General features: G+C 41.2%; 1 protein-coding gene across 2 annotated transcripts in view; it reads right to left on the bottom strand.

Moving 5' to 3' along the window:
• The window catches only part of LOC126175199 (LIM domain only protein 3-like), a 348,240-nt gene that overhangs the window by 16,416 nt on the left and 303,908 nt on the right, over positions 1-27,916 (bottom strand). For both annotated transcript variants that reach the window (XM_049921798.1, XM_049921799.1), the window contains exon 5: positions 2,867-3,008. In XM_049921798.1, the coding sequence (XP_049777755.1) occupies positions 2,867-3,008 (142 nt within the window). The remainder of the gene's footprint in view (positions 1-2,866; positions 3,009-27,916) is intronic.

Here is a 27,916-nt window from a genome sequence, read left to right on the forward strand (position 1 = left end):
ACCCACTCTTCAGAAAAACAACGCGTTTGAGAATGCTGGACGCTGAAATAACAGAGCAGGTAGCTAAATGCCTCACGGTATAATCGTAGATATTACACACAACACATTGTGTATATTTTTGGCGAAGAATATTTGTATTCCATTAACTAACTGAGGCGTTCTCTGAAACAGCGACTTAAGTGAAATCCAAAGCAGTCAGTAATTCTTAAATATTGCACTATTATGCCGTATGTTCTGAAACCAGAATATTTTTTTAGGATTACTGAAATTTAGTCTGTGTACGATAGTTCGAAATACAAAAAATACTCTTTGAAACGCTTGATGCTCAGTATCTTGATCTAGCATAATACAATCAAGTTCCAGAGAACGCCTCAGTCGCAAAACCATTTCTCATCTGAAATGTGGTATATCATCTGGTACGTATTTTGATTTGTATAATCCGACTCTGCCTTTCGAAATGTTCTAGCGTAAAAGAGTTTTAAGTATATAAGAGTTTTGATTTTTTATTGTTTATTTTCCGTATTTCGCTGTTTACCGTTCTTTGGTTTGAATGTCTGTCCACTGATTTAGTAAGAAGGCATATCAACTATATTTCGGTCATCCTGTTAGTGATCAAGATAAAATTTTAGCACCTGATAAGGCCTGCATAACCAGTACTACCACATCAGCCAAATCGTTGAAAGGAAAACACCCAATGCTGACATTAGTTGTTCCAGAGGTGTGATAAGAGATTGAACACCACTTCTGAGACTGTTAGTTCTGCCTAAGAAATATTACAGGGTATTTGAAGCCAAAGTAGATATAAAATAAAGAATCCAAATGTGTCTTCAGTGAATTTTCCGGTAGCTCGAAATGAAGAGTCGCCTATTCCTGTATGTAACGTACTAGCCACAGGGTGGATTAAAAAAATAAGCTGTTTTCTGTGGCTATGCGACAGCCGGAACATCAAGTACCAATGTATAGTCAAGGAGTGGCCTATAAGGCAACCATACATATCTGGAAAGAAAAATCTGAGAAACAGTCCATTGGTTGAGAACAATAAACACATTGCCTCATCTTCATCTCAAGTAGAGGTCCGTGAAAATCTTTGTAAAAGCTATGAATAAAGGTGGTCAGACATTCAATCGCTTGAAAGAAAAGTTCACGAAAGTGAGCGAAACAAAGCTGAAACAAGGTATAACTGTTGAACCTCAAACAAGTTGTAAACTGGTGATGAATGTGAGCACATATAATCAGCGCAGTAACATGTGTGTACGTAGCACTTATTTCAAAATTGACGTCCAGTCTTCTAGTGTAGCTCAGTACTCGCCAGTGTTGGTTTTAATTCTGCTGTGTATCTATGAAAACGGAGAAAAGCTGATTTTTATCTCTGAATGCAGCACCCCAAATTAAGGTAAATCCACCCATTTACAAACCAGCTCCAGAAAAAATTAAATTTGTTGACTAGTGTTAATAATTCCAGGTCAAGAGTTACAACAGATAAGAATCGGCTGAAAGAATTCACATCAGGGGATCCCATAGGTGTAACCAAAGACTATGACTCACCAGTCAGCTTATGAAACTGTCCTTTTATTTCTGATGGATTTCCTTTAACGTCAACGACAGCCACATTTCTTCTTCACATAAAAGGTATATAAAAATCTCCACTAACGGAATATCTAATTGTTCATTTACCACCCCGTCTGCTTTCGGAAACAACAGGTGGAAGTAAGAACGGACTGCGAAAATTAATCTTTCCAGATTACTCATACAGTGTTTTTATCAGGTAATATTTATTTTATTTTTCATTCTCTGTATTACTGGCGTCTGAAACGAATATAATATCTTTGTCAGACAGCAACAAAGGCTAGAAAAAATGTAAGTTAATTTTCTTTCGTCCCTAGTGACAATGAGCTGGTTACTTCCGGAACAAAACAGAAAGGGAACACTTAAATGGTACCGAAAGAGATGCCAAGAAGTGGTATCAATCATTACAGATGACTAGAAGCAATCAGAGTGTCAAACATCTAAACAAGGAGAGACGGGACCGGCTCTAATGACTTCGTTGTCAACGGGTCGGGTCATTAATCCCTCTTCTTTTTTTCTTTTTCACAGATTTTGAAGTGGGGTACATAGGTCTCCACAGACTGCAACTATCTTTTGGTTTAAATAACAGAAGTGTCCACAGTGTCTCACGCAGTGAAGGTAAGTGAAACTATTGGTTGTGATCCTTTCAGCAAAGTTTCCCCTCGATGCTGGGTTTTACCTTCCAAACACCTCTCATTCCTTACTGATATGGCAAGTTGAAAATTGTGTTGGACAAGCGTACGTTACTAATCAACAAAATGTAATTTTATGTATGATATGTTATCCACGAGTCTCATGAAGGTGTAGACACAGCAGCAAAAGTAAATGATGACAGACTGTCAGCCCGTATTAATCATCTTCTAATGCGTGAAATATCACATCCAATTTATTATGTGTAAAAGAGAAAAAATGTACGCAAATAATGCTCATAATTAACACGGTATTCCTTGTTGCAAGAGATGTTTCGTAAGAAGCTTTTTTATTAAAATTATCGTGGAGATCTATCATTGACTGACCCTGTAAGCAATTTCTCCCATTCGTGAGAGCAAGGTGGGCTGTTATAGAACTTCGTTCATTTCACACAGGCATCTCAGCAGGCTGATAGCACAGCAGACGGGAATCCCAATTGAGAACATCTAGGAACACATTTACAATCTGAAACCTGTCGAAAACATCGGTTGGACTGGGAGACTGGGACTATCTTAATTTAGTTCTGCGAATATGCTGTCCATTGTCCCAGCCAAAAATAATAATTGTTTCGTCAGTGAGAGTGTAGAGGCTCGGTACTTGGGTAACTCACCGGCAAGTGGCTGGTCTGCCGCTTGATGTGCGCCAGGCTGGACGGGTTGTACGCCATGTTGGCGAAGACGAGCCGCTCCTCGTAGTCGTACTCGCACAGGATCTTGTTCTCGCACAGGTAGAAGCGGTCGCCCACGCAGAACCTGCGACCAAGGAACGACGCACTCCGTTGTAAATTATTCATTAGTTGTAAATAAAATGCTGCGAAAACTGCCATCTCTACATACAAAAGCTAATGCCCTGATTTACTGACTGACTGAGCATCGCGCAGCCCAAACTGCTAAAAATAGAAACTTGAAATTTGGAGAAGATGTGAATCTTATACTGTAAGAGTCGTTTAAGAAGGGAGTTTTCGAAATTGCAACTCTCAGGTGGTGAAATAGGAATAGGAAATAGGAAATGCCACTATTAGGGCAATTTTGAAGCTAGTCCTGCGAAAAATGGTATTTGGTTTCTCGATCAGAAATAAAAAGAAATACGTGTTTCATCAGCTGTGGAAATTGAGCCTTATGAGGGTGAAACAGTGGAGGAAAGCATTTTTTTGAGAATATGTATTTAGTAAAGAACTGCTGAAGTATTTTTAAAGCTACATATACGGACACTGGTATCTGACTTCTCAGTTACAAATAAAACAATAAATGTTTCAATGGTTTTGGAAACTGAGCGTCCTAGGGGGTGAAATATGGGATAAGACTTTTATTGGAGCATTTTCAAAACTATTTTGATGAAAATTGAAATTTGACTTGTCGGAAATAAGAAAGTTACGTGTTTCACTGTTTCTGGAAATTCCATTCCTATGGAGGTGAAACAGGGAATGAAAGTTTTTATGGACGTATTTCACTGTGCAAACATTTTTAAAGCTAAATCAATGAAAATTTGTATTTGGCTTCTCTGTCAGAAATAAAACATACGCATGTCACTTTTTTTTCGGAATTCAATCCCTGTGGGGGTTAAATAGAGGGTAAAACGTTCAAAGAATTACTATAGTAATTTTAAAGTTACAACTGTGAACATTGGTATTCGACTTCTCGGCTACAAATATAAAGACAGGCGTTTCAGTGCTTTTGGAAATTGAACCCCTAAGGCGGTGAAACAGGAGATGAGGTTTTTAAAAATATATTTTAGTATGAAACCATTTTTAAACCAAAATCTATGAATAAATTTGAGTGCTCAGAAATAAAATAAATATTTTCTTCATTGTTTTTAGAAATTGAACCACTATGGGGGTGGGAAGGGGAATGAAAGTTCTTATGGAAATATTCACAGTTAAACCATTTTTGAAGCTAAATCTACGAATCTTTGTATTTGGCTTCTCTGTTAGAAATAAAACATACACATTTCACTGTTTTTTTGGAAATTCAGCCCCGAAGGGGGTGTGGCATGGTCAGACTTAGTAAATGACTCACCATCACCCAGTCCAAACCGCTGTTGATAGAAACTTGAAGTTGGGAGAGGGTGTGGGTCTTATACTGTAGGCATCGTTTAAGAAGGGATTGTCCGAAATTCCGCTCCTAACGGGGCGAAATAGGGAATGAAAGGCCTTTTGAAAGTACATTGCTGTTAAGCGAATATTGAAGCAAGATCTCCGAAAACTGGTATTTAGTTTCTCAGTCAGAAAATAAACAAATACGTGTGTCAGCAGTTTTGGAAATTCAAAAGCTAAGGGGGTAAAATAGGGGGTGAAAGTTTTTTGAAAATAATAACTAGTAAAAAGCCACTAAAGGATCTTAAAGGCTACATTTATGAAATTGGTATTTGACTTCTCGATTAGAAATTTAAAAAAATTGTGTTTCTGGAAATTCAACCCCTAATGGAGTTCAACAGGGGAGGAAAATTTTTAAGGAACTAATTTAACTAATTTTTTTAAAGCAACGTTAAAAAAATTTAACGCTAAATATATGAAAATTGTTATTTTGCTTCTCGATTAGATAAAAACAAATATTTATTAGGGGATGAAAGTTGCTATGGAAATATCTCCACAAGAACGCAAAAGGCATGATTCACAAACGCTTTGGACTCCAGCCACTAGAATCACTTTTTGGTCAGGAGTAAATTCAGAAAAGACCATGCTTATTTGGTCTTAATTGGTGTGGAAAGCTTAGAAGGTGTCGCAATTTGTGAATAACATAAAAATTGGATTAAATAAAAACAAAAAGTGTGAAGCAGCGGGTGCTAAGCTAGTTCCATTACATACAAGCGAAAGAACACGACATCGATATTTGCTTCAGTCTCTGTCATCTACTGGAGATCGTTGAAGTTATATGAATTAATGATATTACACTGTCTTAAATTGCTGTAATATTTGTACTCATCTGTCCCACTGCGCCGCATGTGTAATATAAGAACGTTATTACATTATGTTGTGAGAACAAAGACACTGCTGTGTTTGAGTATATATTGTTTATTACAGTAGGCCTATTTCGGTATGATTGCGGTATCTGTGAAAAGACATAGTTTTGTATAATATTTAAAATTTTTAAGTACACAATTATCTATTACAGAATTTTCGTTTGCTGCGTACAACAGTGTGGTCTCTATTTCCATAAGACATCGATATCTCAGTTGCTACTAAACTACTTTGTAAGTTTTCTTCTTTGATGCTCTTGGAGTAATAGTAGATATTATTTTCTTATTAGTCGTTTAAGTAACTGTTATGAAAGTTTATTTGATAATGATGTTTCGTGACAGCTATATTGACAGTTGAGTCAGCGGTGTTACATGTTGACTGGCAGTTTGCTTCTTTGGTGTTCTCTGAGTCATATCTTTGTTCCTATCAGCTGTATCATATTCCTTGTGTGATTCGAGTTTCTGTGGCTCTACAAAAATATGTAATTTAATCCTATTGGTTGTCAACAAGCTCTTCAGTCCCACTTATCTAATGAGATTCTTTGTTTTGTTCTCCTAACAGCAATATTCTTTACTCATTTAATACATTTCAACGTTCTTCTAGTTTGTTTTTCTCACCATCGGTTTTTTTTTTTTTTGGCATATAAAGGAAAACAGAAGTTACTTGGGTAAAATTAGTTATTTGATATTTTAAAAACTATGTGTAATATAATAAAATAATGATGCAGTCACTTCTTGTGAGAAAATGAGGCATGTCAAGGGAGGCTCAAATGGCTCTGAGCACTATGGGACTTAACATCTGAGGTCATCAGTCCCCTAGAACTTAGAACCACTTAAACCTAACTAACCTAAGGACATCACACACATCCATGCCCGAGGCAGGATTCGAACCTGCGACCGTAGCAGTCGCGTGGTTCCGGACTGAGCGCCTAGAACCGCATGGCCACCGCGGCCGGCGTCAAGGGAGGGGAGAGGGCAAGGGGAAGAGGGGGAGAAGCCAGAAAATGACTTCACTGTTCTTGCTGTTATAATGATGTATTTTTTCAACATAAAATATGCTTGTAATGCATAACTCACATTTTCCCAATAAACGAAACGTACCTGAACATAAGGAGGACCACAAACACAAAAACAAACGTGGGCGTCACTTTCTCACGCTGTGCCTCCCACCTCCACCATGTCCTAATTTCTCACAAGAAGCGATTGGGTCAGGACAGAGCTTGTAAATTTTCGAATAATTAAATTTAGACTATTTTTGCAAATACTTTTAAAGCGCACAATAAAATCGCTGATAATGAACAGTAAACGCTCGAACCGCGTGGCATTAATTAAATTAAGTGATGAAGAAATGCTGTGACTAGTAGCAGAAGAAAACATGGCATCAGCACTTACACACTAAGGCAACAGACAAATTTTTGAAGTTAATTGGTCTGATAACATTACGTTGTCTTAAATCGCTGTTCGTGGCTGCTGGAAGTCCCAGGTTTGATCAGAGACAGGGTCGAGGAGTTTTCCTCGTTCAAGGCCGTCAAGGAGGTCCCAGTCCAATCAGCCTGCTATCATATGAGTGCCGAGGATTCTTCGCCCAAGTACAAGGCTGCCGGCGCGCTGTGCTCGTCAGTTTCCCCCTCCTAGTGCCGGTACGAAGGAATCTATACTCTACCTATCATCACGCAAATAACCTAGTCCCGGGCTTGCAACACCGACTTCTTTTAAACACATCGCTTTAACCTTTATTTGCTTTACAACTTTTAATACATTTTTGCACTCCTTCTCGCTAGTTATTAACTAGTCAACTGCTTCAGTATTTTATGCTGTGGAAAAACCTTTAGTATCAAGTGGTGGTAGGTGTAATCTATGCTACTATATAAAAACAAGGCGTTGTTTAACGTTTTCACCAAAAACCGCGAAGAATACTTAACTGAAGGAGTAACGTTGCTACCAAAATCTCGAAACGTTCTTGACCGATTTGCTTCAAATTTTTACTTGATAGTCTAGTAAACCTTCGGATGGACACAGACTCTGCAGTATATTTTTCAAACATCAATGTACAAGTTTTCTGTTAAGACCAACTGTGAGAAAGAAAATGCTGCCCTATGATGTGCTGTGCAAATATCCGATTTCGTTTTCCTTCTCGCAGTCATTATTAACTACGATAGCAGGGCATTTAAACCGTTAGACAAAGTTTTGCTCCACATACGAGGGTGGTTTGAAAAGTTCTCGGAATCGCCACGAGAGGTCAGCGCTAGCGCAACGAATTGTTGGCGTGATATTCATTGGACTGTTGCCTGTAGACAAGTGCCACGTCAACGCTCTAGGAATGGAGCTGTGGCGGTGACGTGGCTCTGTTGTTGTTACCGCGTAGTGATTTGCGAAGATGGAAAAAAGAACGAGATTCGAGCAGTGATCATGTACTTCGTAAAGAAGGGTATGAAAGCAAAGGACATTCATGCCGATTTCCAGAATACACTGGGGGATACTGCTCCTTCATATTCCGCTGTTGCCAAGTGGACAAATGAATTTAAATGTCGTCAGAAGAACTTAGATGATGATGCGCGCAGTGATCGGCCAAGATATGTCACTACTTCAGAAATAATTGCAAAAGTGTACAAAATGGTCATGGAGGATCGCCGACTGAAAGTGCATGAAATTGCTTGCGACTGCCAGATGTCATCTGAAAGAGTTTATCACATTTTAACTGAAGAATTAGAAATGAAAAAAATTATCTGGAAGATGGGTGCCGTGACTCTGGATCAAAAACGCTTGAGAATGGACATATCGGAACAATGTTTTATGAGAAATGAATAAGATTCTTTGCGCCGGCTTTTGACCACGGATGAAACTTGGTGCAATACTATACCTCAGAGACAAAACAACAGTCAAAGCAATAGGAGCATGCTGATTCTCCGCCACCAAAAAAAACAAAGACAATTCCTTCGGTGGGAAAGGTCATGGCATCAGTGTTCTGGAATGCGAAGGGGATCCTGTTTGTAGATTATCTCCCGACTGGGCAAACAATTATTGGAGAATACTATAATAACCTCCTGAACAGATTGCAACAAAAGTTACGCGAAAAAAGGCCAGGTTTAGTAAGGAAGAAAGTCATCTTCCATCAAGACAATGTGCGCCCACACACATGTGCCGTCGCCTTGGCAAAATTACACGAACTAAGGTATGAATTGTTGCTACACCCACCTTATTCACATGATATGCCTCCGTCAGGCTTCCATCTCTTTCCAAAACTGAAAATTTTTCTTGGTAAGATTCACTTCAACGAAGAATTGATAGCCGGAGTTAACAACTATTTTGCAGGCCTGGAGGAAACTCATTTTTGAGATGGGATCATGGCACCACAACGTCGTAGTGGAGATTGACACAGACAACAGGGAGAACGAGGTGGAGAAAGGTGGGGTGATGAGAAGATACACAGGGAGAGTGGGTGGAGGAGGAGATAAACAGAGAGAGGAGAGAAGAGGAGGCAGAGAGCGGGAGGAATAAGATGGTCAGGACGTATATCCAATTCCCTCACATATTTAACAATTGCAAAGTATTGCAGGGTTCGTTAGTTTAGTATAAATATTATTTTTATCGCGTCAGGCAACGACTACACAGCGCAAAGTTGAAATCCAAAACTGAGGCAGACATGTCATTAAAATCTGCGTCCTATATGAATGAAGAGTGTGTAAACCTTCATAAATCAGAAATCTACATAAGGGAAGGGACAGAGAGTTGGTTTCCCAATCAAGAGTGTAGTCAGTGTCTGAGCCAATGATGGGCAGCCTATGTAAGTGTCACGGTGAATGACGAAATTGTTTTGCTATTTCGTGACTAGCGATCTCGCCGTACTTGCTACTATTCGAAGTCCATTGCATGTTTTGGCTTTCATTCATACCTGTGTTGGACGGTTAGATCTGTTGGTTTTACAGAGCAGCTTGCGAGTCCAGTCCTTGCTGCTAATTGGTTTAAGATTTCTTCTTCTCTTCACCGACAAAGCACTGTGGTTAACACACTGGACATATTTCCGGTGATATATAGCGCAAATTTTCGTCCGGTAAATCAGATTTATGTTATCCATAGTTTCCGAGAACCGATCATGGCGATTGCCGAGATGATGATTTCTTTCACCACTCCTTCGCCAAACTGTATCTCTTCTCCGTCTGAATACGATTTTCTCGTAGAGACGCTTAGCTCTAAACTCCTTCCTCTTCTCCTGTACCAAAATAACATATTTACTGAAATAATTTCGTAGTATGTGAATAACAAACCCATATGGTAACATAGCTGCATAAATTAACTGTGCATTATTTTGTGCACTCACTCTAAATATCTGACAAACATCTGTGACATATATATTGTAAGTAGCATAGCCTTGAGTTTGGAAAATTTGGAAATTTGTGGTAAGGTCTTTTGGGACCAAACTGCTGAGGTCATCGGTCCCTAAGTTTACGCACTACTTAAACTAACTTACACTATGGACAAACACACACACACACACACACACACACACACACACATGCACGAGGGAGGACTCGAACCTCCGACGGGGGCAGCTGTCCGGAAGCCTCAGACCACTCGGCTACCCCGCGCGGCAAGCATTGACTTGATGGCAGACAAACAGAAAAGCGATTTACTTCAAAACAAACATCCACTATATTTTTCGTGGCTAATAAGGAACCAGGATGGTTGTTTGATGGTGGGATTAGGTGGCAGTCTCATTTATACAGTAATTAAATTGTACAGCTACCCTTAGATGCAGTTTCAGCCTAAAAGCTACCCCAGTTTATGGGCACTTCGCAGTAAAACAAGCTACTTCTCACAGCTACTCATCACAGGAAAAAGAATTGGGAAGACAGTACAAGTCAGAAAAATCACAGTGGCCAATGGTATTATTTCTGTGTAGTTACTACAGCAACAGATTCATGGTGTGAAAGACAGAGGCCCTCCACTCCGCTGTTTTCTTCGAGAAAAACTGAAATAAGAAAAATGATCTAAAACGCGCTTTCGCTACAAATAAACACTTGTCAGTTTCTGAGGCATAATTTCATGACGAAATTCCAAACAACGGGAGTTACGGAGTACTTAAACACACGTTCACCGGTCCTGCCTCACAAAACTTTTTTCAAAGTAATTGGTGGCTCGCCGATGTCGATCGAACTACTGTGCTGGTCGGAGCTGACTCAGCGATTAATTTCCCCATTCTGAATGGACCGCAGTTAACGATCTACACGCGCGCTACCAGCTTCAGTAAAGCAAGATTGTGGAGCGCGCCTATCCAAATGTGCATTACCGGGAGCATCCCTCATCTGTCATTACCACCAGCCGCGAGAGTAGACAGTAATCACAGAGCCACGGCGCGTGCCCCCCCCCCCCCCCCCGTCGTCCCATCCCAAGCACCCCACCGCACACTACTCCCCCTCCCATCGGTCCCTCCCACTGCCCAACCAACCATGCAGCTGCGCAAACACTGGCTACCAGAACAAAAGATCGGCGCCGGCCGCACGTCGGTACAACCACCCGCCCGTCCATCCTGCAGTTCCATTCTTCAGACGGGGCGGCCATTATCGGCGCGGGAACCGCCCACCCCTCGGCTGCCACGGAGACGCGTAATCCAATATTAAACCATAAACAGCGGGGCAGCGGCATTGTGGCGCTCCGATAAGAAGCGAGCGCGTGGCGCGCCGTGGCCTACATAGCGCACGGCGTCGGCGCCGCCGGCAGCCACGCGCCCTTCGCATCCATCAGTGTGACACGAGCTGGCCCATTATCCCGCGACCAGTCGGGCCAGAGCTTTTCATGCCGAATTAGCGGCCACCACGCCGGGACCGCGCAGCTCACGCGTCCAGACTCCCTACCCCAACCCTTGTCATATGAAAGTTTTTCTGTTTCTTTCCAAAATGATCAGCAACTGCTCAGAAAGGCAAGGTAGAGCCGGCGGCACGTGGCACGACGCAACTAACGCTGACGTGCACGCAGACGGCATATCCAACGTCATGAGACGCAGCGCCGTCGGCACACGGCACCGATCTGGTTAACGTGATTTTGTGCTCTCAGCGATCTCCAGCGGCAGTGATCGGCTTTATTTGGCTCGTAAACCATTCAGTTTGTTCGCAAAAATGAAAGCGCGTAGCTCTTTTAAAAAGCAGATTTCCTTTCTTTACTATGCGTTGGTCATGTTGTTCTGTCTGTAGTATACAAAAATAAAACATCAATATGCGTGGGCTTGTAACAAGACAAAAATGGCTCAAATTGTTCTGAGCACTATGGGACTTAACATCTGAGGTCATCAGTCCCCTAGACTTAGAATTGCCGGCCGGTGTGGCCAAGCGGTTCTAGGCGCGTCAGTCTGGAACCGCGCGACCGCTACGATCGCACTTTCGAATCCTGCCTCGGGCATGGATGTGTGTGAGGTCCTTAGGTTAGTTAGGTTTAAGTAGTTCTAAGTTCTAGGGGACTGATGACCTCTGATGTTAAGTCCCATAGTGCTCAGAGCCATTTGAACCATTTGAACTTAGAACTACTTAAACCTAACTAACCTAAGGACATCACACATATCCAAGTCCGAGGCAGGATTCGAACCTGCGACGGTTGCAGCCGCGTGGTTCCGGACTGAAGCTCCTGTTCTAGGAGCACAGCGGCCGGCTAACAAGACAAAAAGGAAAGTTATACGTCCAGTCAGAAAGGACATCAGCTTATACACAGGACAACAATTACTGGACTATCTGAAATAAAATCCTCATAACTTCTCAAAGGTTTGAGTTAGGACTTTCAAACTGTACGGCTGGACGTGGGGCATATTGCGAATTGTATGATTTGGTTTAGCGAGGAAGCCTACTTTCATTTGGATTGATTCGCCGATAAGCAAAATTGGCGCATTTGGGAGACTGAGAATCCTCATTTCGCGATAGAGAAGTCTCTTCCCCTCAATGGATAACTTTGTGGTGTGCAATGTCCAGTCACGGAATAATCGGAGCGCTATTCCTTGATGGAAATATTCCTTGATGGCACGGTGACTATCGAATGGTGCGTGAAGGCTTTGGAAGATGATTTCATCCCCATTATCCAAAGTGACCCTGATTTCGACAAGATGTTGTTCATGCAAGACCTTATCGGAGCAGGAGAGTGTCTGATGTTCTGGGGGAGCACTCTGGGGACCGCATTCTGGTCCTGGGGTACCCAAAGTGTACTGGCATGGCCCTCGATTAGCCACCATATTCCCCGGATCTGAACACATGCGACTTCTTTCTGTGGGGCTATATTAAAGACAAGATGTACGGCAACAACCCCAAAACTATTACTGAGCTGAGAATAGCCATTCAGGAGGTCATCGACAGCATTGATGTTCTGATGCTAAAGCGAGTCGTGCAGGATTTCGCTATTCGTCTGCACCATATCATCGCCAATGATGGAAGGCATATCGAAGACGTCATAATCTAAATCCGAATATCTGCAGTGACGTTTAGATGTTAACTAAAGTGTGTGCACGCCGTAATTGGTAACTAATTTACTTTTTTTCATGTAGTTCAATAATTTTCACCCTTTAAGTTCACCAAATCGAACAAACTCACTTCTGGTATACAGCAAACTTATATTTACTTAAGATGAAATATTACAGAAATCATTTCTATCAACATCGTAGAAAAGTGCCACAATCTTTTAGAAAACACGAAGGGAAAAAAAGGACATGTATATAGCAGAGCGCTAACCCTCTACCCTATAAAGACAATCCGTCAGATTCGCATAGTGGCGCATCAACCATCTACCCTATCTTATAATTTTGACGTAGGTTACAGTCTTCTAATGACTATAACCACCGAAATATTATTAACTGACATTTAAGTGTAACAAATCCTAACAAGAACGACATGTTTTCACGAATTTTCAACGCGTCGTTGCCTCAAAACGGCTTCCTCACATAACATGTAAGTTATAACTCGAAAACAACTAAATACGAAACTTCTTTAGCCACCAATATGACGTTTCCCGTCGTTTTATTACAGAAAATCGTAACAGTAAAGATTCGTTCTCTAGTCATTCAATCTGCTGGTACTTAAAAAAATGGCTCTGAGCACTATGGGACTTAACTGCTGAGGTCATCAGTCCCCTAGAACTTAGAACTACTTAAACCTAACTAACCTAAAGACATCACACACATCCATGCCCGAGACAGGATTCGAACCTGCTACCGTAGCGGTCGCGCGGTTCCTGACTGTAGCGCCTAGAACCGCTCGGCCACTCCGGCCGGCACTGGTACTTTCAGACAGCATATATTCATAGAGTACGATGTATAAAATACAAACCACCAAACATGAACCTCTAGTGAACACGACCAATATAGTAAGGAATCTTGCCTCTTGCTTGTGACGTTGGGAGCGTTCTTGCTTCCTGTTACTTCTACTTTACGTGGTACATTGCCCAAATATCACAGAGCCTATTTTGTGTTCAAGTGACGAAATGGATCCTCAGCGTGAAATAGCAAGAAGTGACGTCACAAAAATCGTAGAGCGCCACGTCTCGTATGCCGACGTCACAGATCCCGCTAATGATGTCTACACGTCGGTGTTTTAATAGGCACCGTGGTAATTGTCGCCTCAAATAACTGTGTATGGTGTTCTCGGTTATTCAGCCGGATGACGTCTTTAAAAAAGCTAGACATTTCCGCAGTATTTCAGACAGTCCTGAGAATGTATGAATATAGAGTCTCGCGGCGGTGACATTGAGCAAAGCCGGCCGAAATGGCCGTGCGGTTCTAGGCGCTGCAGTCTGGAACCGCGAGACCGCTACGGTCGCAGGTTCGAATCCTGCCTCGGGCATGGATGTGTGTGATGTCTTTAGGTTAGTTAGGTTTAAGTAGTTCTAAGTTCTAGGGGACTGATGACCTCAGCAGTTAAGTCCCATAGTGCTCAGAGCCATTTTTTTTTAAGTACCAGCAGATTGAATGACTAGAGAACGAATCTTTACTGTTACGATTTTCTGTAATAAAACGACGGGAAACGTCATATTGGTGGCTAAAGAAGTTTCGTATCTAGTTGTTTTCGAGTTATAACTTACATGTTATGTGAGGAAGCCGTTTTGAGGCCAGTGACTTATTTTGCCGGCCGTTGTGGCCGAGCGGTTCTAGGCGCTTCAGTCTGGAACCACGCGACCGCTACGGTCGCAGGTTCGAATCCTGCCTCGGGCATGGATGTGTGTGATGTCCTTAGGTTAGTTAGGTTTAAGTAGTTCTAAGTTCTAGGGGACTAATGACCTCAGAAGCGGAGTCCCATAGTGCTCAGAGCCATTTGAACCATTTGAACCATTGAGCAAAACGTTATTGGACTTCCAGCCCGTCAAGTGATTAAAATGGCACTTTGACTTCTGGGAGGCATTTGACACCGCCACGCACTGCCGCACTTACCGAGTATCGGACCACATTTGCGGCTGGATTTAGTCTTTCCTAGCAGACAGAACTCAACAACACCTGGCTCTTAAAGGAAAAAAATCTAAAGATGTAAATTTCCATAGTATTCAAGGGAAATGTGACAGGACCTTTACTGTTTACAGTGTATATAAATGGTCTGGTAGGAAGAGTCGGAAGCCTTACAGGATTGTTCGCAGATGATGTGGTTGTATTAAGAAATTAGCAACGTCGGAAGACCGATTTGCAGAGTAACCTGCAGAGGACTGATGAATGTATCAGGCTCTGGCAGTTGACGCTTCACGTAAATGACTGCCACCTATTGCGCATACATAGCAATAGAAATCCACTACTGCACAACTACTCTATGAATGACAAATTGCTGGAATAAGTATGTACAGTAAAATATCTAGGAGTAACTGTCCAGAACAACGTTAGTGCAGTGTTGGTATTTGACAGTGCCTGCAATGTTTGATCCAACGTTTCTCCGGACATTCATGCAGGTCCTAAGGAAGATACACTGCTGACAATTTAAGGTCTAAACTGCGAATACGGTACCACCGTAACAACACAATTATTGGAAACAAATGAAAATTTGTGCCGGCCCAGGACTCGAGTCTGGAGTTTGGCATTAATTGCATTAGTGCAGTGCTGGTATTTGACAGTGTCTCTAAAGTTCGATCCAATGTTCGTTCGGACATGCATGCCTGTCCAATGGAGACTCTGTTGACAATTTATAGTCTATTCCTTTGGTCATGCATGTATGTTAGCAGGAACATAGCACCGAAATTTCCTTCGGTCGTGCATGTGCGTCCGGAGGAACATGACATCGAACTTTAGAGACACTATCAAATACCAACACTGCACTAATGGAATCTGACGAGAAAACTAAATTTCTCTCTTTGGGGGGGGGGGGGAGATCACATAATAGTGAGTGCACTACGGGAAGCAGGCAAGGGACATACGGAAGTTTTTGTCTGTCAGTGAAGCGTGTTCGGATAGCCGACTGTTATGGCGACTGCTCGCGTGACTACACAACAAATGGTAGGAAAATCAGATGGCGGACAGAGTCACAGCACAGGAATAATCTTAAGGAAATGAAACCCATCCAAGAACGAAGTGGCTTTCAAGGCGCTTGGAAGGCCGATTTATATTGTATTGTATCTGGAATCTCCAAGAACTAGGACTGATAGGAGAGATAGAGAAGATCCGACAAAGAGCGGTGCGTTTCGTCACGGGATCGCTTAGTTGGTGCGAGAACGTTAGAGAGAAGCTAAACGAAGTGTAGTGACAGACGTTACAAGAGAGCTGTTTTACATCTTGGAGAAGTTTGTTATTGGAATTTCGAAAGAGCAGTTTCTGGGAAGAGTTGTATAACACATCTTTTCTTGCCACATACATCTCGTGAAATGATCACGACTAGAAAATTTGAGAAATTAGAGTGAATGCAGAGGCTTATGAACAATCATTCTTCCCACGTGCTATTCACTAGTGGAACACGGATGTGATATATAGGGCTATGTCCTGCGGAAGAAATCTTGGTCATCAAACAAAAAGCTATCCACAAATGAAATGACAAGAAGATTTGTGATAGAGAAATACCATTCAAAAGCGAAGATCACAAAATACTTTTTATTCAAGACAATCGGTTTCAACAGTCCTAGCTGTCATCTTCAGGTCTTTTTGTAGTAAAACATGTTCATTTTATGCTGACCTCATGCACAAGATGTCAGCTGGATAAAACTCAGCATATTATAAACATTTGTCATCACCAAAATATTTAAAAAGGCACGGCACCTTGCCCAAACGGCCATATCCACATTCACTGAAGAGCCAAAGAAACTGGTATACCGGTCTAATATTGTGTAGGGCCTCCGTGATCACGCAGAAGCGCCGCAGCAAGACGTGGCATGCATTCGACTAATGTATGAAGTAGTGCTGGAGGGAACTGACAACATGACTCTTGCAGAGCTGTCCATAAACCCGTAGGAGTAATAGGGGTTGGAGATCTCTTCCGAACAGCACGTTGCGCCATCCCAAATATGCTCAATAATATTCATGTCTGGGGAATTTGGTAGCCAGCGGAAGTGTTTAAACCAAGAAGACTGTTCCTGGAGCCACTATGTAGCAATTGTGGACGTGTGGGGTGTCGCATTGTCCTGCTGTAATTACCCAAGTCCATCAGAATGCGCAATGGAGATGAATGGATGCAGATAATCAGACGGATGCTTATGTAGGTGTCACCTGTCAGAGACGTATGTAGACGTATCATGAGTCCCATATCATTCCAACTGCACATGCTCCAGACCATGACAGACCGTACACCAGCTTGAATAGTCCCCTGTTGACATGCAGGGTCCATGGATTCATGAGGCTGTCTCCATACCCGTACACGTCCATCCGCTCTATACCATCTGAAACGAGACTCGTCCGACCAGGCAACATGTTTCCAGTCATCAACAGATCAATGTCGATGCTGACGGGCCCAGGCTAGGCGTAAGGCTTTGCGTAGTACACTCATCAAGGGTTCACGAATGGGCCTTCGGCTCCGAAAGCTCATTCGATGACGTTTCGTTGAATGGTACCCACGCTGACACTTGTTGATGGCCCAGTATTGAAATCTGCAGAAATTTGAGGAAGGGTTGCACTTCTGCCACGTTCAACAATCCTTTACAGTCGTCACTGGTCCCGTTCTTGCAGGATCTTTTTCCGGCCGCAGTGATGTCAGAGATTTGATGTTTTGCCGGTTTCCTGATATTCACGGTACACTCGTGAAATGGACGAACGGGAAAATCCCCGCTTCATCATTACCTCGAAGATGCTGTGTCCCATTGCTCGTGCACCGACTATAACATCACATTCTAACTCACTTAAATCTTGATAACCTGCCATCGTAGCAGCAGTAACCGATCTAACAACTGCACCGCACACTTGCCGACCGCAGCGTCGTATTCTGGCTGTTTACGTATCTCTGTATTTGAATATGCATGTCTATGCCAGATTCTTTGGCGCTTCAGTGTATTTATTGCCTGCAGATGCTTCTTACATGATACAAATACGTAGACAATAGCACAACCATATATCTTATTTCCGCGTCTAACTTATTTATAGTTACTACTAATCACAATCCTTTTTTTTTCATATTGGTTTACAGTATTTGCATTGTATTCTATCTGGGATCTCTAAGAGGTAGGACTGATAGAAGAGATAGAGAAGGTTCCAACGAAGAACGGTGCGTACGTATTTGTATCATGTGTCAATCATCTGTGACCAATATGTGTATGGATATGGGCTTTTGGACAAGATGCTGTGCGTTTTTAAATATCTTAGCGATTCCAAACGTTTAAAAAGTGCTGAGTTTTATCCACTTGACATCTTCTGCTGAGGTCAGCGCAAAATAAAAATGTTTTACTACAACAAAATGTTTGAGACCTGAAGATGACAGCTAAGACTGTTGAAAATAATTGTATTGAATAAAAAATATTTTGTGTAATATTTGCTTTTGAATTGTTTTTAACAATTAAAATAGATCGCCCTTCAGTATTCTCACAATGAGAAAATTCAAAGACTGGTGATAACAATACAACCCGAAATTAGATGTAAATGAAAATGAGTACTGTAAACCAATATGGTAAAAATGGACAAGATTTTGATTTGTAGCAGCTGGAAATAAGTCAGATTCGGATATAAGATACATTGTCAAAATAAGGAAATAAAATTAAATACAGTTTCCCAATAGAGTAAAAAATCTCTCAGTGGCTGGCCAATATCCTCAAGATTGGGAATAAAAATGTCAATAAAGAAGAGAAATCAGTCGTCAGAATCGCCAGAAGATGATCGAAATACTGCCGAATCACTTCACCATCTGGACGACGCCGCGTGTCTGAATACCCGAAAATATTTCAAACCTTCGAATAGTGGCTATCCTTCCTCCTGAACACAGGAGCATTCAGACCGTTATGGAGCTTAAGTGGAAATTCTAACCTTTTTTTTTTGTTTTGTTTTTCACGTACAGCATCGATTCCACAGATGTAAGCCACAACAGTTGAGGCCGGCCGGTGTGGCCGAGGGGTTCTAGGCGCTTCAATCTAGACCGCGCGACCGCTACGGTCGCAGGTTCGAATCCTGCCTCGGGCATGGATGTGTGTGATGTCCTTAGGTTAATTAGGTTCAAGTAGTTCTAAGTTCTAGGGGAATGATCACCTCAGATGTTAAGTCCCATAGCGCTCAGAGCCATTTTTGAACAAAAGTTGACAAACAAATTCTGAATCAGAAAGTCCATCATATTGGCTAAATCAGACAATGAACGTTCGCAGTGTTGAAGAATACTTCATCCTTTGTACCCTCAAAGTACACAATACAACGAGCGAGCGTTCTGCAGATGATTAAGTATTGGAGGACAAACGGCAGTCCAAGTAATGACAAGAGATATTCTATTTTTACTGCACATCTTCTAGGTCGTCGATTCATCCATTTGAAAGAATAAGTTTTGAAGTCCAATGTGAAGAAATGTAGAAAAGCTCTGCAACGACTGACCATGCGCTTGGAATGATGAATGCCTTACCATGGTTCCAGTAGCGATAGGATTCATGTCGTCGGTTGAACTCTCTGAAGGCACAATATTTACAAGAAAACTCCTGCTCAGCTGTACTGGGATGAAAACTGCCATGATATTCTCAAAGGAACCATCCCAGCATTGGCCTCACAAGAGTTAAGAAACCATATAATTCTTGACAGCTAATGTTGAAGTTCGCTCCTTCCGAAGGCGAGTCAAGTATCTTAACCACTGCAGCGCATCAGCTGGTCGGTGTGTGTCATTTTGAGTTCACCACCATTCCAACTGTTACTTGTGCAAATACACACGTAAACTTTGCTATGAGCTCCAATCTCACACAAAACTGTAAAATTGTCTTCTAAGGTACATACTTGCTTAACTTGGAAACTGCCGAAAATCTTAGTTTAATGTGGTAAACGACAGAGCAAGCAACATGGCTCCTCTTTTCATCAGGGTCCACAAATTCCATCGCTGTTCTAAGTAACGATATCGACGAACACCACGGCTTTTTGCGCTGTGCCTGAGTGTTGATTTATTACGAGATCTCGGTACAGTGGACACGGCGCCACTGTATTATTGCCATCCCACAGATGAGTGTAGGCAATTCGTAAAATTGCTGCAGGCATTTAATGACACTTTTCCATGTAATGTTCAGTTCGCAATCAAGGACTGCCATTTCACTACATTACGTCTGATCCACTGAGCCCAAATTGCATGGTATCCGGTAGTCGCTGAACTGCGCGATGTAATTAGTTCTGTTTTATTAACAACGGCGCTGTGGACACATTCAGAATTCAAAATGTATTGCTGCCACTGAATACGAAAACCAGACATAATTCTGTAGAATACTGTTATCAGAGTTTTAATCAAAACATGAAATTTTTAACTGTTAGCTCAGTATAATTATGAAGGATCATGAAAGGAATGCAATATCGAATGAGATATTCTGACCCAAATTACGGGAACAAAGACGTAAGATATCGGGCTAGAGAACGTTACTCCAGGAAGATTTATCGCTCTTGAAATTCGTTACAAAATATCTAGAAAATCCTTTGCTGAGATTGATGTTCTAGAATACGATTTGCGACTTTATTTTCAGCGTGAATAAGGTTTGGTAACCCGAAAATCGTTCATCCATCTGGATAAATTCGCTTTGTCGATGTGTAATATTCACGTAAAGCTCTTCACGGTCTTTCGCTGATCAAATTGAAAACACAAATTGTAGGATATACTCGAGGGGTTTTCAATTCAGTTCTCTGCGACAGCGAATCAATGTAAAAAGCTATTATTTAGTATTCTAAGATCATTAGCTGAGACAAAGTGCGGTCGAGAAAATCTTTGCAGGATCCTGAAAATGAGAGAAAACCGGCTCAACTTCAACATTCTTACGTAAGAAACAGTTACAGATACGTTAGTACACAAGCAATCAAACCACGTTCACAAAAGCTGACAGCCATCACACAGAAAATATACTAAGTCTACAGGAAACTTTTCATCGGAAATAACCATCAAGAAAAAATATCATCACAATAGCTGAAAAGAATGGATGCTATAACGAGATGGCGCGCAAAATACACAGTAACATGGAATGAAGGTAAAAACCGAAGACAGTATAAATAAGAACAATTCGGATATACTGACACATAATACCCAATACTCTCTTACGCAGGTAAGCTCATCTGACAATATGGCCAGAAAACGGCACATCCCAAAAATTCACAGTCAGCTCATCCTCAAAATTAGCAACACCTTTAAAAACCATAGAATTAAAATAGTCTTGATAACGAACTGCCTTAATAAACTCAAAACAAACTAAAAAAGGTAGTAGTGAAAGGCAAGTGTGTTTTTGCAAAGTAAAAACTGTCATTTACAAACAGATTTCTGCGAAATATGTGTAGTATTCTGGTGCGGTTCTCAATAACTCACGACAACGCAGATGAAAAAGAATTTCACAAAGCTAAAAATAAGTGATAGCAAACACAGGGCGCCATATATCGCCACAAAAAAAAAATTACGATGTGTTAACCCGCCTACTAAATTCACATTAACATCTTTTAGTTGCAGATGACAAAATACCACTAACATAACAATTATGCTACAGGAAATGTACAAAAGGTTCCGCATAACTCATTAATGAAAAATTAAGGTAATGACAGCAACCAACAGAAATTGTTTTTACTCTTAATTTTCGTACATTACCCAACGCAAAAAATGAACTGAATAAAGAAAACTCAATGACGAGGAAACGAAGGTGCTGAAACGTGTTTTAGTCTATATGAAAAGACGAAAAGTTTTTTCATAATAGGCGGACATTACACCAAATAATAAATGCAATAGTTCAGAAATCTACGATTTAAAACATAGCAGTTGTAACTTCAGATTTATTGGGATTACTGCAATAAATTTTAATACGAGATCGTACTGAAAAGTAAAGCCATGGAATTTTTTTTGTAAGAACCAGATTAGTCACCCCAGCAACGAACACATTTGACGTAACGATGGACCGTTTCTCGATACCGTCACTGCGGAACTTTTGACTTCGTTTACGGAGCCAAAACCTCACCTCTGCTTGCACCGCCTCATCAGTATCAAAGTCAGGTCCCTGCAGGTGTTCTTTAAGTTTTGAAAACAGATGAAAATAGGACTGGGCAAGTCGGGGCTGTATGGAGGATGGTCGTTGTCAATGAAACCACGGCGTCGGACTGTTGCAAATGTCGCAGTTCTCTTGTGTGGTCTGGCATTGCCATGCTGAAGAAGAGTATCCATGTGTGGATGAACTCTTCGAATTCGTGTTTTCGGTTTTCTCAGGCTCTGTCACGCACAGACGGGGGTACTTCCGTCACAGGCTGCCACGTCACACGCTACAATTCTGGGCCCTCTAGCGGCAGAGGGCGACATCTTGGGTCAGCGAAGCGGAAATCGAACGAGAAATGTGCATGACTTTTAATACTTCCTCAGATATTGAGAACAGAATAAAAAATTCGGAGGCATTACTTTTCAAAACGCCCTCAAAAAAAAAAAATGGTTCAAATGGCTCTGAGCACTATGGGACTCAACTGCTGAGGTCATTAGTCCCTTAGAACTTAGAACTACTTAAACCTAACTAACCTAAGGACATCACAAACATCCATGCCCGAGGCAGGATTCGAACCTGCGACCGTAGCTGTCTCGCGGTTCCAGACTGCAGCGCCAGAACCGCGCGGCCACTTCGGCGGCAAAAACGCCCTCGTATTAGACACAAAGAACACTTACGAGCAACGAATAATGAGTGAACGCAAGTGACAAACTTCAAGGAAAGATGGAATCTTCGGATATCTACGCACACTACATTATAGTAGTTTACGCTGAATCATTTCCCATTCGCCGCACAAAGCTATGATGTTCTGGAAGGCTTAATAAATGTCACAAGCGTCATCGCAAAAATGTCCTTCCTATATTGCTGATCACGAAAACCGCAACGCCAGGAAGGATAAAAAATAACGAAATTTTACTTATTGGGCATACACAGTAGCGAAGGACGAATACATGGGTAAATTTCTAAGTGATTTAAGGGAATGCATAGTGCGGAATATAGAACACAGAGCTGCTACCTGTGGCAGAAAAAATAACTGTAGTCCAGCTGGGCATCTATTCGAAGTGGATTTGGATTATGACAGATGCGGGAATATTACACGCTGCTTCAACTCTGTGCCAGATTACGTCAGTTGTGATGGCTGCTAGTGAGAATTTCTCGGCAGCCAATGACCAGATGTTTTTATGTGTCAGAGATCTGAAAAAGATGTTGGCTAAGTTAACAGCTGAACACCCTCTGCATTGGGCTAGATTAGGACAGCACGAACAGCATACAGTCTTTAGTTATTTTATTGAAAGAGAGCTGCACGAATGTCTCTTACAAGGGGACCGCACCTACTCATCATCACCAGTTTCGTCCAGATTTATCTTACATCCAGGGCTTGGCCAGAAACGAAAGTGAGATAAGTCCAAGTGTTTGGCGTCGCTCAGGCTATGCATGAGCCGCTCATATTAGTGTGGTTTCCAGCTAGCGGCTGACGTAGTACAAAACGGTTATTGGACGGTCGTTGGATCGAGTCCCTATGCAGAAATTGTTTTTATTTTGAATTTTAACGTTATTTATACCGAAAATAAACCGAAACAGTGCTCATTATACCGTATTTTTCAACATTTTCATAAAAGGCATGAAAAGGAAAGGCAAAGGAAAAATAAGAAAGCAGACACATTCCCAAGAAGGAATTGTAGTTACACCATCCATGAGGACGCTGCAAATAAATTTCGAGGAAACGATTTTAACACGTACACAACTTCTTATACAAAATCAGATCGTTTTATTATTCTAAAGCTGACGATTTACAAGTCCCCGGGCTATACCCAGCAGTCATTTTCTCGGCATATTTCATTCGTTATAAACGGCGCCTTTTTACAATTAGACTACGTGTTTATTTTAAAATTTCTGTAGAAGAACAAACTTGGTTTACATTCATCAGAGATTCTCTCTCATCACGTTTTGCAGCAAATCACGCGTACCGCTGCTCAAAGGTGAAAATGAAACTTATGTTATACCAAGTCTTGTACGGTTTAATTACAGTCCCGTCTTGAAAAGATATTTGCACAGTACTCATGGAGGCTATAAGTACAGTCCCTTCTTAGAAATGTTTGTGCTATCCCAAATTTTCTTTTGTTTTTCCTTTTCATGCCTGTTATGAAAATATTAAGAAATACTAGATATTAATTATTTTCGTTTATTTCCATTGCAAGTAACGTAAAAATTGAAAGTAAAATAAATTAATACATTATTATTAAAAAATCAGGTTCGCCAAGAACGCTTGTAACTATCACCAGTTTCAATAGCTCTGTGGTGTAAGATACTGACAGAAGTACATGCTCTTTACGAACCTGCAAGCCACATACTGATGTTGAGTCAGTTTACAATGAAAAGTAGCAAGGAACATCAACATGTCAAACATAAAATACCACAAATATAAATCATGTTAAGCTGATCACATCTCGACGAACCTGATTTTTAGCAATAATACGACAATTCATATCGCCCCCAAGAACGGCTGACACAGTGTCAGATATATACAAGACGTTTCAAAAAGAATGACCTGACTTCAGAAATTATTTGTTGATAAAAGCATGATACAAACATCGGATGAAGTGCAAAATACTCACAAAACCTTAAAATCATAGCTAAGCTGTTACAAATGCTCTGTGTGTCCACCAGCAGTAGTAGTATAAGCAACACCTGGATGATAGCTAAATTCGTCATAAACTTTCATAATATACTGTTTTCACAGGAGCTATGGTGGCTGGCATTCTGTACGTCGCTTCTTCTGAGTCAGGTTCCGTCCCAGACTTGAAGCTTGTATGGCCGTTGCTGGTGGTCATTTTGAACACAACCTGTGACAGCCAGTTGTTTCGTTACTGGTGAAAATTAACATAATTAGTTAATGCACTTGTGTTGTTCTTTACTGTGTGCCACCACAGCATTGTCGCAGTGCACTCAAGTAACACACAAGCACATAACAAAACATCGTATCTAGCAACAACGCAGGCTGAATGTCACAAATAATTGTCGATGCGGAAAGTTCTCAAAATGCGGTACCTGGGAAAAGATGAACATTTGAATCCTGCACGAAACATCACTGACATTATAATTTACCCATCTTTTAATCTGTTAATGTCAAGAGCCATTTTCCATTTAACAAAGTGTAAGATAGCACAAAAAATGCACTTTTTACGTATTATTACATCCTGATAATTGACTAACAATACGAGCCCTTGACTGCCAAACATTATGTGAGAACCGCACATCAATAGCATTTTGCATTTTCTCAGTTTTGCGGTGCAGGTTTTAGGTGATTCGCCCTGTATGTTGTATATGACCTGTCTTTCCTCATAGCTTACTCCCAACTTTCTCAGAGTTTCGACCATCTTACCCTAAATTATGTTATGGAATGCTTTTTCTACGTCGACAAAAATTTTATGAGCTTATCTTGATTATTCTTCAGTCTTGCTCCCATCATCAAATGCAACGTCAGAAATGGGTTTCTGGTGCCTTTACCTTTCCTAAAGGTAAACTGATCGTCATATGACAGATCCCCTATTTTCTTCCCTTTTCTTCTGTATATTGGCTTGCCAACAGCTTGGACGCATGAGCTGTTAAGCTGAGTGTGCGATAGTTCTCGCACTTATCTGCCCTTGCTTTGTGTTTTACCTTATGGACCTACTAATTAGTCTACTGACGTATCAAGACATCGGCGACTGCAACTAGAGTGCCTAGGATGCGACGCCAAGTCACAGTGGGCGGTACTCGGGCCTCGTCTTCCACCCTCAGCCGCCACCGGCAGCAGGCTACGTCAGCCACGCAGCCACGCCCTCCAGGACGCGTCACCCTGTTTTCCCGCCTCCCCCCCCCCCCTCCACCCCGCGCCAGTAATTCAATGCCCAAATATAAATAGCGCGGCGCCGGCTAATTTCCCCAGCGAGCGCGCATCAAATCAAGTTGCAGTCTGGCCGCCAGCTCCTGAATATTTGAGTTTGTCATCTCTGCGATTTTTATTACGAAATATATCACCTGCCCCAGGGCTGAATAGTTACCAAAAAGGATTAAAAAAGCATATCGAATTGCTTAATCACGCATGCAAATTTATTGAGTGAAATCCCTGAAGAAGTGGACGAACCTGGTTTCGCGTAAACTGCAGATGCCACCGGGGTACTTGTGCGTTCTGCCACATATTGAACATTTGTACTGCATATCGTAATGTATTAATTATGTTAGAAAGAGTGAGCTTATTGTACCAGAAACTACCCAAGAGGTTTCCTCTTTTTCATATATGCAAGATCAATACAGACTGTAACGCGAAAATCCCTGTTCACATAGCTGCTATTGAGTACGTTCACCAATAAATAATGGTTGTATGGTAATAAAATTTATACTGATAATAAATTTGTAAAACAGTCGTGTCTCTTTGTTTGTCTATTAGAACTCTCTACTCTCCAAAACTACTACACAAATTTTCATGGGGTTTTTGCTAGTAACTTGACTATAGCTTCGGCCACCACATAGGATTGATTAAAAGATATCTTACTTGAAACATTTTTCCATATCACAGTTATAAATGCACAACTAACTCTTGTCTGTTTCGTTTAACCAACTCGCTGGGCCGATTACGGTGCAACTGGTATGGAGATTGCTTGAACCTTGACGAAGAATATAGGCTACATTAATAGGTAGTACAAGATACTGATTCCATGAATATTGCAAGGATTAGCGAAAATTATTTACTCTTTCAAACAGTTGGTTATTATTTGACTTTTTAACTTCATCATATTTCTGAAAATGTGATTATTGGTAGATATGCGCTATCCCATATGATCCAAATTAATGAATACAACAATGATATAGTCTTCAGTCTCACCACAGATAATGTATTTGTCTCTGGCAAATCAAGAACTGTATTGATATTAAAAATAATTCTCATTTATTGTTCAATCGCAGTTGCAAATTTTTTAAAGAAAAAAGTAGAAAATTTTTAAAAAAATGTGCAACTGAATCTGAACAATAAATGAGAATTACTTTAAATGTTCGGTGTGTTTAATACACACGTCTACACTTTTTGTTGCATAGTGTACACATTGTATAAAGTATAGCTACTTCAGTAGCATGATGCGTGGATGTATGCCCTGTGTATACATTGCTCCGCAGTGACGCATCACAGGCCAATGCTTCGTTCACTGGAACAGCTTAGAAGGGCGGAGAGCAGGGTGCACGTCATGAGCTATGATTGCCCAGACAGTTAGATACGTTATGGCAGCTGATGTTATTGCATGTACGGTGTATTACTTACTCACCATAACGAAACTACTAATGTGGAAGTGCAGCTGTGGGTACAGCTACTGCAATATATACTGATCATTAATGACCATGTTTGATAATGATATGTGGTACATCGCATTATTGGAATGCCTCTTACATAATTTATTGTTGTTTCAGTCAGAAGCCTCTATACACGTTCATACATGTAATTTTCACATTACTTTCGGAAATTATCCTATCTGTGGACCACCAAGTAATTTTAAATTATATATGGAGGTCTTCTGAAATTATTCTAGGAAATTACGTCCAATATACTCTACTCCGTGCACCACTGATTTTCAGTTCCTTAGGACAACAAAGAATTTTTCTCTCTATTAGACTGAACTTATTAGAAAGTTTAGTTTGCTTAGTTTCACATTTTCTCAACTATTCGCAGCATGTATCTCAATAATCAGGAACTAAACATTTCACAAGCTGTTTGACGTAATTAATATTTGTATACAGGTAAACGGAAACCGTTAACAGCGTTCCGCAGTGGTGTGCGGGAAGTGGAGAAATGGTTCAAATGGCTCTGAGCACTATGGGACTCAACTGCTGTGGTCATAAGTCCCCTAGAACTTAGAACTACTTAAACCTAACTAACCTAAGGACATCACACACATCCATGCCCGAGGCAGGATTCGAACCTGCGACCGTAGCGGTCGTGCGGTTCCAGACTGTAGCGCCTTTAACCGCGCGGTCACTCCGGCCGGCGGGAAGTGGAGACGAACAATTTGATATAAGACATTGATGCGCCATGGAACAGGGATATAACCTCAGATTGGCCAATGAATATTCAATTTTGAGTTACAACTAGACACACGTCAGTTTTACAATTTGCGTGTGTGTGTTTGTGTTGGGGCTTACGGGCGCTCAGCGT

The sequence above is a fragment of the Schistocerca cancellata genome, chromosome 3, assembly GCF_023864275.1.
Source record: "Schistocerca cancellata isolate TAMUIC-IGC-003103 chromosome 3, iqSchCanc2.1, whole genome shotgun sequence".
Classification (NCBI taxonomy): domain Eukaryota; kingdom Metazoa; phylum Arthropoda; class Insecta; order Orthoptera; family Acrididae; genus Schistocerca; species Schistocerca cancellata.